The 15,629-nt window shown below is 42.3% G+C and overlaps 2 protein-coding genes across 2 annotated transcripts; one reads left to right on the top strand and one right to left on the bottom strand.

Annotated features, from left to right (window-relative positions):
- Positions 1 to 510: 510 nt before the first annotated feature.
- gpr75 (G protein-coupled receptor 75) lies at positions 511 to 3,743 on the top strand. The gene is made up of 2 exons (XM_022223011.2): positions 511 to 1,085; positions 1,404 to 3,743. Exon 2 carries the CDS (start codon positions 1,522 to 1,524, stop codon positions 3,163 to 3,165), a length of 1,644 nt encoding a protein of 547 aa, XP_022078703.1. The 5' UTR covers positions 511 to 1,085; positions 1,404 to 1,521; the 3' UTR covers positions 3,166 to 3,743.
- Positions 3,744 to 4,214: 471 nt separating this feature from the next.
- On the bottom strand, positions 4,215 to 10,480 carry erlec1 (endoplasmic reticulum lectin 1). Its single transcript, XM_022223009.2, has 14 exons — positions 10,128 to 10,480; positions 9,844 to 9,948; positions 8,296 to 8,376; positions 8,040 to 8,117; positions 7,897 to 7,960; positions 7,761 to 7,807; positions 7,422 to 7,645; positions 7,131 to 7,272; positions 6,885 to 7,046; positions 6,750 to 6,809; positions 6,505 to 6,629; positions 6,340 to 6,417; positions 6,125 to 6,200; positions 4,215 to 5,550 (listed from the first exon to the last, which is right to left on the bottom strand). Exons 1-14 carry the CDS (start codon positions 10,311 to 10,313, stop codon positions 5,479 to 5,481), a joined length of 1,500 nt encoding a protein of 499 aa, XP_022078701.2. The 5' UTR covers positions 10,314 to 10,480; the 3' UTR covers positions 4,215 to 5,478.
- Positions 10,481 to 15,629: the final 5,149 nt, after the last annotated feature.

Consider the following 15,629-nt stretch of genomic DNA (forward strand, 5'->3'; position numbering starts at 1 on the left):
TTGGAGTTATCTTAAAATCTAAAATTGGATTGCACTAACATTAACAAGGTGATGCTTTTGAAAATAACGATTATCATTTTTCGTTCTGTTGTGGCCATAACTACGGAATGTATTATGACTGCAGTGTTGTGGTATATTTAGGACCTGTTTCGTTAAGTTGACCATTTAAATCCACACCTGCTGAAAGTGTGATTACTGCCCCTGCTTTAAATATTAACACAGGATCGTCACTACTCGTGTCGCCTAGCAACCACATTGTTGCGCTGCTGTTCCCAAGGATGACATTGAGAAGCAGAAAAAAAAAAAGAATTTCATTTGGGATTATTTATTATTATAAATGCGTATCAACGCCTCTAATACACATTGTAGCAATGCAAATCCCAGTTGTTTTCAATTATTTTAATTTTATATATTTATATATATTTTATATATTTTACAAAGGGAAAAAAGAAGGGGAAAAAATAATAGTTTAGTATTGGCAGCATTTGCTAACGAGTGCCTTTCTTTAGCTTGTATATGAAACTATTGAGCTTAAATCCAATATGGCCACCTTTTTTCCGACAGTATGTTGCCATGGTGAGAGAAACGACAGCCGCGGTAATATATCAGACGTGTCAAATGGTGCATAACAGTCTCTTTCAAATCCCGCATTTGTGAAATACAACGGCAAAAAAGAGACCTATCTATGTAACGCTGTTGAATAACACCGAGAACGGAGAAGTGAGTTTTTTTTTCTAGATTGACCAGCTACTTGAATGCAGTGGTTATGCTCATGCCCAGATACGTAGACAGTGACTTCATACTCATTTTTCAGCACACGTCTAGGAGCCGTCGCTCGCCTTTTAGAATGGATATATCGGCAAGAAAACCATCTATGTGCGCTGAGAAGATTTACTCCTAACTGTAAGGAAACGTATTTTCTATCAGTGCTTGCCAGTGGACTGCTCTGTTTCGATTGAGCCGCTGCTGAAATTCGTTTTATTCCCTCTCCAAAGCAGCGGTGCGTTCACTTACTATCATACTGCTTTAAAATGAAGATGGGCTCTATGAAATGATGATGATGGACGAACGAGCTACCACGGCTGGTATGTTGCATTTTCCCATTGTTAGGAAAGATTATACTTTGAATGTAGATAGGATACATTAGCAGAAATATGATGTACAGATAGATTTCCTCTGATTTCAGTACAGGCTGTGCGTGTGTGTTGGGGAGGGGGAGAGGGGGAGGAAGTAATTGGCCAAATGCAGTGGTGCATAGCTTATTGTAGCTGGTGTTTTATCTTCTTATGAAATCTGTACTCTTTTATAATAACTTATAAGCATTGCTCCTTTCATCAACTGTGAATGTATTTATATGATCTACTTACTACACAAAATAACAGCTGACTTTGTATCCTTTGTAGCTCTCTACCAAGGTGGCAGCAATGGCAGAGGCAGCAGATACCTCATTTATTCCTTCCATGCAGAGGAACAATGCTGAAATTGATGACAGAGGGATCCATCTAATTTGCCATTAATACAATGAACACCACCGTTACACCATCAGACCTGGTGGATGTGCCAAGACAGCAGACCTTCAACGGCACCCTGGGCACACACACCTCTTCAGGATGGGCCGTGATCCACACTGCTACCTTGACCTTTTGCTCCCTCCTCCTCATCTTCATCTTCTTCCTGGGCTCTTACGGCAACCTCGTGGTGTTCCTGTCCTTTTTTGACCCGGCGTTTCGCAAGTTCCGCACCAACTTCGACTTCATGATCCTCAACCTGTCCTTCTGCGACTTGTTCATCTGCTGCGTGACAGCTCCCATGTTTGCCCTGGTGCTCTTCCTGGATGCCGGCGGAGGGGATGGCGTGTCCAAGAGCTTCTGCTTTGCCTTCCACCTGACCAGCTCGGGCTTCATCATCATGTCCCTGGAGACGGTGGCTGTCATTGCTTTGCACAGGCTGCGCATGGTTCTGGGGCAGCAGCCCAACCGCACTGCCTCCTTCCCCTGCACGTTGGCCCTCACCGCCCTGCTATGGACGTCCAGCTTCACCATGGCTGCTCTCCTCACCATGCGAGCTTATCCACGTAGAGATGGACCTTGTTTGCCCCACTTTGGCCTGGGAAGCGGGCAGGCCAGGGTCGTGTTGTACATCTACCTGGCAGACTTTGCCTTTTGTGTAGCTGTGGTGTCTGTTTCCTACCTGATGATTGCTCAGACACTGAGGAAGAACGCACAAGTGAGGAAATGTCCCATCATCACTGTAGATGCCACGTGCCCTCCGCCCCCGCCGCCTCTCATTGCAGCAGGCTTTGAAAGCATGCAGTGTGCTGTCCAAGGCCCCTCTCTGTATCGTAACCAGACTTACAACAAACTGCAGAATGTACAGACACACTCTTATGCCAACAGGACCAACCAGCCAGTGGTTCCTGGAGCTGCTCAAGGGGCCACCTGCTGCCAGCTGGTCTCTACAGTCAACTTGGCTACAGCCAAAGACTCCAAGGCAGTTGTCACCTGTGTAGTTATAGTGTTCTCTGTGCTGCTCTGTTGCTTGCCAATGGGAATTTCACTGTCACAGGACGTTTTGTCACCAGAAAGTAGCTTTGCACATTACCAGTTTGAACTGTGCGGCTTTGTGCTCATTTTTCTCAAATCGGGCATCAATCCCTTTGTGTACTCACGCAACAGCGCAGGCCTCCGCCGCCGTGTGCTGTGCTGCATTCAGTGGGCTGCGCTAGGCTTCCTCTGTTGCAAACAAAAGACTCGCCTGCACGCGATGGGGAAAGGCAGTCTGGAAGTCAATCGCAATAAATCTTCCCACCATGAGACCAACTCGGCCTATGTACTCTCACCCAAGCCACAGAGGAGGCTGGTAGACCAGGCATGTGGGCCCAGTCACTCCAGGGATTGTGCTGCTAGTCCAAGGGCCACAGGTGCACGCAAACCTCGCCTCCCGAGTACTTCTACACCTATCAACACCCGCATTGAGCCCTACTACAGTATATACAACAGCAGCCCCTCTGCAGGACCCAGCTCCCCCACCAGCCTGCAGCCTGTCAGCTCTCAGACATTTGCCTTTGCTAAGTCCTATGTAGCCATGCACTACCACACTCACCAGGACACACTGCAAGACTTTGAAAGCACCTCAGTGCACCAGATTCCCATCCCCTCTGTCTAAGCAAAGAACAGAAAGGTTTGGATGATCTTTCCAAACTTGAAATCCAATGTGAATCAAAAAAGGAACATGAAAACAGTCCATTTTATGTACTATTTGGAATTAGTATTAACCGTTTGTTTTCTTCTACAATGACAAGACATTATGTTCCCATTTCTTGGGTGGAAAAAAGAAAGAACCAGGATTATAAGCTTTGCCATAGAAACCAAAAACAACAAAGACATTTCTAATGAAAAGTATCTGTTCCAAAAAGTTACTGTTTTTGCTCTTACAGATATACAATTTCATCTGAATCTGCCCCTTTTTAGTGCACGCATGTGCCAGTATAACCCAAGACTGGGCAGGTTTTCATTGAAGCCAAAGACAGCAGCTGCTGGTTTCACTGCTGCCTCCTCTGGTTGAAATTACTGAGCTGTGACACCAGCTGCTGTAGCATCCGCCTACAATGAAACCCTGCAAAATCCCACACATGGCTGTCGATGGCATGTGTTTGCACCTTGATGGGACTTTTATGCTTCGTAAGAAAAATGTGTTTGTGAGCCTCATACTCTTTTTAACACAATAAATGTTTGGCAAGTGCAGAGGAGCTGGGCTTTTTTTAAACTAAAGCTAAATCAATTAATCAGTGGGTCAAAACGCAATTAAGTGCAGAAGGTTTGCACTAAGGGGACGGAGGCAGTGCTGCTGAAAAACAGGAATTTCCGATTAAAGACAAAGCAACCAGCTGATTATTTCAATTTAAAATTTCTGTAATTTTTTGCAAAAATGTAAAGCTTTTACTGCTTTTCAAATATGAACACATGATGCATTATATATACACTACCGGTCAAACGTTTGGGCACACCTTCTCATTCAGTGTTTTTATTTATATTATTTTCTACATTGTAGATTAATACTTTTGTTTACACCATAATTATATCTGTATGCTTTCATAGTTTTAATGTCTTCAGTATTTATATACAAAGCATAAAATAACTGTCCAAACTTTTGACTGGTAGTGTATAGTCAATATGTCTGGGTTCATTGATCAGACAAAAGATGTGAACAGGTCATCTTGTCTTGCAAAATTTATTAGGAATTTGCAATTTTCTCATATATTTTGGGAATTAAGAAGTAGTCAAGAACATAGTGGAAAATCAGTGAATTAAGTTTCATCATTAGTTTTGGCAACAAGGTTAATGATGTCTGCTTATCAGTATTTCAGGCTTCATGTCTGACAGCATGGTACACTTGTTGGTCTGCTCATGTCAGGAATGTGAAAACAAAATACTTTTCACAATAAGGGAAGATTATACTGTTTGCATAGCCTCAGCACCCTCTGGTGGCCGTGCCAGGAGAGAAATTTTTAACTCTGAGTTTAGTTCTATTTTTAAAAAGTTTAGCCACTTAAAAAAACACAATCATATTTGTAAAGGTGGTGATGATATTTAGATATCTCTATAACTGCTGAGGACAGATGTGTTGCTATGATGTCCTCACATCTCAGTCATTTCTTTTTCCTGTATGGTAATGCAACACTACAAATGAGGTTTCATGTTGTTGGTTTTTTTTATTCTTTGCTGCAGATGCATTGGTGTTTATCCCAGCTGTACAGCAGTGGTCAGGGCCCCAGTGTTCATCTTCATAAAACCACAGAATTAAATGAACTCACAGACATTCTGTACATCCTACAAACTTGCATGAAATTTTAATCAAACACTCACTTTTGTTGTTGTTATTCCACAGCACCCTCTAGTGAATAAGTTACACTCACTCATCCTGTAAATTAACACAGCACACATTCGCTCTGCTGCAGAACATTTCAGAACTTATCCCCCCCTCCTTCCCCGTCACATCTACAAATACAAAGTGCCACAGCCAAGCAGCTAATCGTCGCATGTCACACACACACATACAAATACAGTCATTGAAGACGATAAAACATCCATGGATATTGTTGATTCCCCTGATGATTACAAATCCCCTGATTCGTCACTCCGTTGCTTTCAATTAATCAACACAAAGAGAAGCATAGATATGGAGTTCAGGCAATAAATCCACTGCCTTGTGGAGCGAGGCTTCGGCCCCATCTCACTGCACTGCGAGTCTGAGCTGTCCTGTCGGATTCAGCTCGCCTGCTGCACAGATCAGGGCTTAGGTCAGGGCTGTTCTCCTGAGCTACGTGAAGTCCAGCCTCAAGATCAAGTTCTACCTCATTTTTGGCATTTGGCGCAGAGCTTTGGGTTTCAGTTTCTCCACCGAACAAGTGTCCTCTCTCTTTATGTCTTGCTCCCCTTGTCCTTCATGCGCCGTTGCTGTCATGGGATCTTTGTCGGTTTAGCTGGAGACCGACAGAAGTCCGTGTTCATCGGCAGTGTCAAGAATCCTGCATATGACAGGAGACTCAACCTAGGGGGAAAAAACGATGTCAATCACCTTGAATATGCTGCCAGTCACTGAAGCTGACATCCTGTCTGCACACAGTCAGTATGGTTCGATAGTAAATCTAGTCTGTCTCTCTTCCACTCATTTTCATTGCTATTGTATGATTTGTTTTTTTTACATGTTCGACAGGTTTGAAAACTTCCACATTTTCTTCTGTCACTAAACAGTTTTTTGTTGCTAAACTTGACAGCATGAAGAACCTGATTTTTATGTGATAAAACAGCTCATCTTTGCGAGCGTCAGAGCAGTCTTATCATTCCCAATTAAATAAATCTCACACCTTTCAGCCAGACAAAACATCAACCATTAGTAATGCTATTAGTTACCCCTGCATTTAACAAGGGGTAACTAATAGCATCTGCTGTCCTACCTTTTGTCATCCGTATCCACCGGATTTAGTGTAAATTAGTTGTGAATAAAATAAATGTCATGACTAAAGTAAGGGAGAAGCTAAGGTTCAGCATTAGAGTCACACACTGCAACTAAGCATGTGTTTGTTTTTCAGTCAATGTGACTCAATGGTTACAAGTCAACTTACCCCAAGGATGTACTGACAAGTCTGAGGCTCCAGCATATAGACAGTGACAGCATGAGGAGACTCCGACTCCTTACATCTGACAGAGAGAAGACAAATGATACGAGTGAATCAAATGGGAAACACTGAGGTATTGTCTTACTCATGTGTTGACTCGGGGCGGTGACACTGAACCACAGGACGCCATGGTTCCTCCCCAGACATGACTGTCCACTCACTTGAGCTTGACGATGACCTGTCTGGGCTTCCCTGTCAGATCGCACACGTCCCCGTGGCCATAAAAGTGGGACACCAACCTATCATGAAGAGAGAAAAAAAGAAGGAAACATCAACAACCGTGTAGAAAGGATCCAAGTGAAGCTTTAAAAATTTGAATCGCCTACTTGACTTTCTGCACGCCATCGTCTTTGAGCTGGTAGGACCGCGCAACATTCTTCTTGGCCCAGTCGATGTGCTCCTCTGCGTTCCAGTTCCCCACCACCACAATATTCTTTCCTTGTTCTTTATCCTGGAACACCAACAAATATACGTCGATGCACAAATGCAATCCAATGTACCGAACAATCGCACATACACAATAGTAATCACCACTTAAGCAATTACAAATTTCCTGAAGGCGTTCTCTTACCTCATGATACTGATGGACATGCTTTCCGTAGCAGAATTCATACTTCCACCATCCTACCCCCTGAAACACACACATTACGGTCATTATATGTGTCACTCAACCAATGTTTAGACGCTACAAATAAATGCGCCTCACCCCGTGCAGACAGTAAGAGCCGCTTAGGAACTCCTTGATCAGCTGGTCATCCGTCAGACGGGAGATGTGAGTGGTGCCGACAGTGACCTGAGACTGCCCGCCGACGGTCATGGGTTTGTGAGTGGAGGTGAAGGCTTCCTCTCTCACTGGTGGCGCCTCCTCCTGTGACATGTCAGAGATATAAATGAGCGATGCGTCATTTGCACAAACAGAAAAGCCATTTTTCGACTCGGCCATCTGTCTCACCTCTCTGGTTTCAGAGGCGGCGCTGAAAGGCGGTTTAAGCTGCTCTTCTTGCTCCTTGTCCAACTGAGCGAGTCGCTGAGGCTGCAAAGGGGAGCCCGCCAGAGCCTGGCAGAAGATGGCATTTACTGGGGAGGATTTGAACCTGCAAGAATGGAAACGAAGAGATGTAAGCAGGAATCTCACTGGCAGAACCCTGACACACAGGAGTGACCTTAAAGCAGAATTTCTGACATATTTTGACTTTATTCCTTTGAACACAATATTCAAATGTAGTCATTTGTCCTAATTTACCTGTATTTTGGGTGTGCACACAGCAGAGGGGTCAACACCACCACCTCATATTCGCAGGTGGTGACCTCAGCGACAGACAGGATCTCGTGCTTGGCCTCTGGGTGACAGACGTACAACACAGACGTGGAGCGAGGCTGGTTCTGTTTCAGCACGCATGGAGTTCCATTTCCCATCTCCAACGAGTAGTAGGGAGTCAGCTGACCTTCTATGTTCTTAGTAGGCACCTAGACACCAGTGGGGGAAAAAAGGTAAGGAAACAGACAAAAGGTGAGAAATGTGAGAAGTGACAGCTACTCTGGCAGATTCAGTTGATTAATATAGTTTCACTGTTATACTTACTTCTGTTTCTTCTGCTGGTTTGACATTTTCTGCCTCCTCGGCTTGATCTGAAAAAAAAGTCCTTGTTTAAGCACAGTTAGGATGGAAAATATACATACAAAATGCATAATAGATTTAGATTTACAAAGGCACTCACTTGGCTCTGTTGACTGGCCCTTCTGTGCCATATTCCCAAGGAAGTACTCCTGAACGCTAATTTTCTGTGGAAAAACAAATACTTATTTTCAGACTATCCATTCATATCATCTGAAAATTATTTTCCTCAATCTAAATACTAACCTGGCCAGTCTCCTTTTCTTCATGATACTGTCTTATATGCTTCCCATGGCACACTTCATATGTCCAGTATGACTCAATCTGCCAAGGTGGCAAACCAAAAGCAGTTAGAGTTAGAAGTGAGACTTAAATTGACCAAACACACTCAGGACTACAGCAGAAGTACATTTAATTTGTTATGGTTTGCTAATGTAGCGTAACTGACCACAGTTTCACTTTCACTACTAGGGGACATTAGATGATAATAAAAGAGTCTCACCCTGTAGGAGCAGCTGCTTCGTTTGAATAGTGGATCGAGCAGTTCACCTGGACTGGGTCCGCTGTACTCCTTCTCATCATCCTGAGACAGAAAGAGGCAAAGGCAAGCAGAGTGAGAGAGATGAGGCAGCATGAGGAACTGTGTCACAAAGCAAGAGCGATAAAAAGCAAATCTCCATGAGAAAGCCAAAGACATCAAATTGTGAAAGGCTTCCATGCCATATTGGTATGATGGGAGATTTCTGCCTATCAATGTAGATCATTTTGTTAAGTGTCATTTCTCTTTTGGATGAATGGTAAATGGTTGTATTTATATAGCGCTTTTTATCCAAAGCACTTTACATGATACATCACATTCACACACTGATGGCGGAAGCTGCCACAACCCACCAGGAGTAGTTAGGGGTTAGGTGTCTTGCTCAGGGACACCTCGACATGAGCTCGACGGGCTGAGGATCGAACCGGCAACCCTTCGGTTACAAGACGGCAACTCTACCCACTGATCCACGCCGCCCCCGACTCGTTCGTGTTTTAAATCCCTCTCTTGTAAATGACTGAAGTCCTGAAAACTCATAACTGTGTATCAAAGCTAGTTTTTTTTTCATGTAAGTTTAAAATGTGGAGGTAATTCTACACTGTTGTTTCCTCAACGATGTGGAAAACTATAAGGTTCCCGCCTCTCTCTCCGCTCACTGTAGCTCAGCACACCAGCTCACCTGCCACTTTGTTCAAACACTGTAAAACTTCAGCTATACACATTTGATTCTGAACGGAGTCTGAAGAAGAATAACGATACCGAAAGTCAGCTCATGCAGGCTGACAGTATTAGTTTTTTAGGTCTGAACATGTGAAACCTCCAAAACCTTCGGAGACTATCCGAAGACTACACTGCAGTTTCAAGTAGGAAATGCTTGTTTTGCTCTGGATGTGTATTCGAGCATATAAAATACACCATATGGACAAGTTCACAAGGTAATAAACTTGAATTTAGCAGGAAGAGGTGACAATTATTACTAAATGAATGGCTCAGAAAGTAGAGTTGAACTGGGAACTTCTTTAAAAACTGTCTGATCAAATGAGTGACATGCTGCTTGCTTCAATTCCCCTTTCTCTTTTACATTCATGTTGTCGAAGTATAGCTAGCATGACTGTTGCACCCTCTTATATTAGCAAATAACTTGTTGAGTACATCCTTATAGTAACAGGTATAAATGATGGCCACAATCACAAAACCCATACAGACAGTGATGCTATAATAAGAGGAACATATTATTCAAAGACTGAAGTTTTTTTTGTTGAAAACTGCAGACTAATCCAAAGCTGCTCAGAAATGTTGCACTTAAAAACGACGTATACATGTACACCTGGTACGCAGCAGAACAAGCTTTAGAGAATTTACTGGCCTTGCAAGAATACAGATGCCAACATTTCTGCAGTGTGTTCATCATTATGTCATCAGAGGCAACAGAAAAGGTTTTCCTAAATAACTATGTTTACATACACAGCTGACAGTGCTGCAGAAGAACCAGGAACTGTGAATCCTACTCACCTCCTCTCCAGCTGTGAGAGAAGGTAGGAGACATTTGTACTTCTCCTTCTCTGTTGTTGTCATAATGACAAAGTCATCTTCGTTGTAAAGTGCACCTGTAGCTGGCTGTAAATCAGAAGAAAATGTTCGTTACTTAAACTGCAATGAGACAACTAGGAAACGAAGTCCGAAAGCAGTGCAGTGCAACCTCCTTTCACAGCTACAAAGGCACAAAAGCGTCCTCCCTGCCTGCAGCAGTGATTTTACGCCTCAAAACAAACGTGCTACTGAAGGAAGAGACATACCAGCGTGAATTCAGCGCCAGGCCAGGTGATTTTGAAAGGAATTTCGTCTGTAAAGGAGGGATACCCCCCTCTGTTTGCTGAGACGCCGCTGCAGACTTCCAGCAGCCCACCGAGGAACACCAAGAGCAGCCCAGCCATCATCCCTCCTGTCCGGCTGCTGAGCTCCTCCAGCCGGCCGCTCCTCATGTAAGACTCCGGCCCCCTCGGCTCACACTCACACCTGCTTCAGAGATGAATTAAAAGCGGACAGAAACTCTGGGGAAGTCTGGTTTGACAAGAGAAGACGGATGTCAATACAGCATTAAACACAGGAAGTGAACCGTTTACTTGCCACGTCGTGTTCCGGCTCTGCGTCGAGGCGGAATGAAAGCAGCGGCCCCTGGTGGTCACTAGACGTACTGAAAGTTTCAAAAACGCAAACTTACCAACTTTGGGGTCAAATTAGGACAAAACTGAATCAGTTTTTAAAATAATCAAAACAACAGTCATAATATGTTATTAAATTTGGTTTGCCAATACAATCAAGATCACAAAAACACAACCCCAACTCCTATACCTATAGTTAAAGTTTATCCTCATATCATCATGATAAAATGGGGTGGAACTTCATTATATTATCTTATCTGTTTTGTATGGGGGCTGCACAGTGGAGTAGTGGTTAGCACTTTCGCCTTGCAGCAAGAAGATCCCTGGTTTGAATCCCGGGGTGGGCCTGGGATCTTTCTGCATGGAGTTTGCATGTTCTCCCTGAGCATGCGTGGGTTTTCTCCAGGCACTCCGGCTTCCTCCCACAGTCCAAAAAAATATGCTGAGGTTAATTGAGTACTCTAAATTGCCCGTAGGTGTGAATGCGAGTGTGATTGTTCGTCTGTGTATGTGGCCCTGCGACGGACTGGCGACCTGTCCTGGGTGTCCCCTGCCTTCGCCCGAGTCAGCTGGGATAGGCTCCAGCACCCCCCGCGACCCTAGTGAGGATAAAGCGGTGTATAGAGGATGGATGGATGGATGTTTTGTATGGTGGGAAACCTTAGTTGAAAAGCTTATTTTTTTGCTATGGTCATGACTGTTTTGGCAACATGCAAATAAACATAGCCCACATCCTCATCTCTTATGCAAATTAAAATGAAAATTCAGCTTTATTTAAAATTTAAATTTGTAACCATTCAGTCTATAATACTGAACTATATCTTTGAAGCAGTGCTTACACAATGAACACAAAGTCACTGTATACAAATGTATGTGATGTAGTTAAACACTCCAAATACAGGTAATTGTATGTTAAATTGTAATGAGACCAATAAATATGTATTGTAAATTTACCTTTATAATTGTAAATAAATTAACTTCAATCAATTACAACCAGTCTATGCATGTGTTTCTTCCACTTTTCACACAGCTGTATGACTTTTTAATGACAGATCATTTTACATTGTATAAACCATCAAGATAAAAGAGGTAAATCTTCCTTTATCCTCAATCATTTGGTGGTATGATCTTCACTGTTGCTGATAAAAGTTCAATAAGGCGTCAGACAAAGCACCATGTCATGCTTTGGTCAACTAAAGGAAGATGATTAATATAAATTTAGGAGCAAATATGTTTCTTTTGTGTAGTAGCATACCTGGTAAAACACAGCTTCCATGATATTTTACTAAAACTACCAAAATCTTGATATTCAGAGAACAGTACTCATAAGGACAGCTCGTATTAAGCTTGTATGGTTTCTGGATAATGTAAAAACAACATAAACACCATTTCCCTCATTTCTGCCTCCCAGTGGACAGATTTGGAAATGTAATTGTGAGCTGAATGTGCAGAGCTAATGTTTTTAAGAATATCTAATTTATTTTTAAGACTGGAGATGGAAGACACTATGGAGAAATCTAGCAAATAGTAAAATACATCATGTTGACGAGCTGATTTAAGTAGCATTTCATGGCTGCTGTTTCACTGGACTTATAAAGCAGCAATGACTCTGCCGGTGTGCAGTGTCCTTACTCTCATCCCCCATGACTCTGTTGATTCAGCATTGTTGTGTGTTGAAGGACGATAAATAATTCCCCTCCATCCGAAGAGTTCACACGGAAAGAGCTCGCCGTGAACATGAAATTTAGGACACAGACCCTGAGAATATGTGGCGCTGCATTTCACTGTCGGGGAGGAAAATGCAGAGGGTGCCTTGGACTGATGGAAACATGGAGAGGTGAACCTGAGACGGGCATTTTTCTCCACCTGTTGGTGGAGCTGTTGATGTGAGAATGTGGAGCATTGAGAGAAGCAGGAGAGAGGAACAAGATTATAGCAGAGATTTTGAGACAAAGAGGGAGAGGATTAGGAGGAGAAGGGGATGTGGAGGAACAGGGAAAGATAGAGGGAAGAGAACACGTGACTGGATCATCCACCTTCTGCAACCACTCCCTTCTGCTTCATACATGTAGCTTAAATACTTACATATGTCTCCTGTGTGAATGTTGCATATGGATGGAAAGATATGAATTGATGGCAATATAGAGTATGTTATGTAATGCCACATGTGTTTGAGCATAGATAGATAGATAGGTAGGTTACCGTTTAACCGATTTTTCAGCTGCCATACAAATTAAGGAAAACCACAAAATCCTATCGAAAGCTCTAAACAAAAGCAGTAAATGGACCATAAGTCAAAGGTCAATACTCTGAGGAGAAAATCAATATCACTTTTGTAGCTGTGCAGTAAATGTGAAGCTACCCTGCAGCTAGTTAGCTTAGCTTGGCAACAAAACTAAGGTATGAAACCGGGTAGTTACAGTTCCAAAAAGCATTGAAAAAATAAGTGTAGAAAAATGACTCACTTTGCATATGTTTTTTTTTTTTTCAAAGCAGAGTTACATCTTTTGTGTGTGTTTCTATTTCCATGTTTCAGACGCCTCAGAATACAAATTATGAGTGTCCAGGAACCAAAAAAGAACCGGAAATTGTGATACAACCAGCCGAAGTGAGTCAAAAGTTCTTCGGCGTGTCATCCTCGACGATTGTTAACAGATTTTTCTAAAGTCCAACTGGCAGGAGCTCACCTGAACTCGCCACTTTGAATTGAGCATTTTCATTCATTTCACTGTCATCCATGGGGTGAACCTGATTTGCATAGATGCCTTCCATACAGCCTCACCTTATGCATAATTGATACAACTGTCATCTCCCCTACCATAATAACATCATTCCAAAGGGAGCAGAGAGAAATGAATCTTGGCATTTGAAGGTCTCGAGTGAGATTAAGATATCTCCTGAGCTGTCACCTAAAAATATACATGGAATATGTCAGACATCAAATCAATACTGGCACTTTAGCCAGATTTACCTAATGACATTCAGTATTGATTTGTGTAAAGCATTCCCACATGTTGTATTTCTTTTGTAAGTTAGATTTCCCCTGTTAAGAATTTTTTTTTCTCACATTTCCCTTCAGACTTCATACAGATTATATGATAAATTATTAAAGGTTCATTGTGGTATTCATTAATACTGCACACAGTTTATGAGCATTACATCAGGTCTTTCTTCTCAGTTTGTTTACTGAGGTTTTAGAAGCGATGCAGACACCAAAAGATTCCAAACGACATTACCATTTTTTAAGAATCTTCAACAAACTGACAGATGTGTTTACCAGCTTAAGGAGTGGAGTGTCAAAAAATCCTTCCTGATACGCACTTTTAAAGCACGCTTTAGTAAAATCTCTTAATTCTGTCTGTTTAGCATGGGCACCGTTGTCGCCCACTCACCTGTTGTGCTTTATTTAAACTATAGCACCGTGTTGCAGGCTAAACAAGTCTTGTTCAGGGCTACAACTTGAATAAATGCTGCAAAGGAGCAAAACAAGTCGGTGACACATGAAAGAAATGGATTGAAGCGTGCCAGTGGATCCGAGTGTGGCTCCGCACATCCATGCAGAGAAGGTAATGAGAGAGTATTTTTGTTTGGATGAGTCTGGAAAGGATCCAGATATTCGCAGAGCTGGTCCTCACTGTATTTGCCTGCGACTGAGGCTTAGCTCTTGTATGTGAATATCAGAAGGGGGTCAGCAGAGACGGAACATCCCTGAGTCCCTGAATGCTTCACAAAAACCCATAATTAAAATTTACACTGTATAAACCTGTCACCAAGGTTTTACATCAGTCAAATGTTAAGGTTGTAGGATTCATATTTTGATGTTATTGGGTTGACCAAGTCCTCACAGAGATACAGACTGGATCTTAGGGTGTCATATTTCATATTTACAGTCTATTTTTTTCTTTGATGAACCTCCCAGCTTGGGAAAACTTCTGGTTGCATCTCCATCACAACTAAAGCAGCCCATCCCACCATTCTCGAAGGTGACCATGGATGTTTATATAAATACCATTTGCATTGTCTGAGACTTTAAGCCGTTTGAGAGAGACTGTTGAGACGGCATGCTTGAATACAAAAGTCAACGAAACCCCAGAAGTGTCTTTTTGTCTATATGCAAGAACAAAAAGTGGGTTAACTACTTGAAAATGCACCCTAAGCAGTGTGTATAAGCTAGAGGAGCTTAGTGAAGCTAGGAAAGACTTTGAGAGGGAAAGTCATTTAGTGTCTCTTCACAGTTTGACAGTGAACGGCACAAATACTGCAAGGTGAGGAACAGAGCTCTTGAGTGACTGGACACAGAATGGAAACCGAGATTCTGAGGATACTGGATCAATATGAGCACTTCAGCAGCTAGAGATGTGGGAAGATGTGAGCAGGATTAGCAAGTGAGCAACATAATTGTGAAAGGAAATCGTGTGAAATCCTACACTTATTGACTAGAAACTTTAAAATATGAATATCTGTGTTTGATCCAACTTATTCTAGAATGCATTTGCTAATACAGCAAAATATTCTGAACAAAGACTGTATATATAAAGAGCCGTCAAACTTTGCTGCACCATATTTATTCCTATTAATCATTATATCTAAAACCACTTTAACTGTCCACAACAATCCACATGAGCTACTGACAGAGTAAATGACTACATCTCTTTCTAAACGCAGTCCTTTATCTGAGCTGAGGAGAAGTACAGTATGCACTGAACTCACTAAATCATTTCTATTCAACTCTGCTCTTGTGTAATTGATGCAAAGAAACTCTACACAATCCATCATCATTTGAATGCAGTCGCAAGATTTCATTGGCACCAATTTGGACTGCAGATGGGTTTAATTGGCTGAGATATGGGAAGGATGATAGCTTCTTCCATTTTATGTACAAGTCCACTATTCACCACTCAACTGAAGTATAACGCGTTCACCACATCAGACAACTGAGAAAAAACAATAACTGTAGTTTAGTGCATTGAATTTAACCCTCAGCCTGAGCACGTTTTTATATTTACACTCATATCAAGAAGGCATTTAAAGGCAATGAAAACAAGCTGCAACTGGTTTTCACATTAAAGCCTGTACATTCGTAGCCGACACATTCTTCATTAAATTAAAAAGTGTAGCTCAGGGCGGGCTGCACAG

The sequence above is a fragment of the Acanthochromis polyacanthus genome, chromosome 15, assembly GCF_021347895.1.
Source record: "Acanthochromis polyacanthus isolate Apoly-LR-REF ecotype Palm Island chromosome 15, KAUST_Apoly_ChrSc, whole genome shotgun sequence".
Taxonomy (NCBI): domain Eukaryota; kingdom Metazoa; phylum Chordata; class Actinopteri; family Pomacentridae; genus Acanthochromis; species Acanthochromis polyacanthus.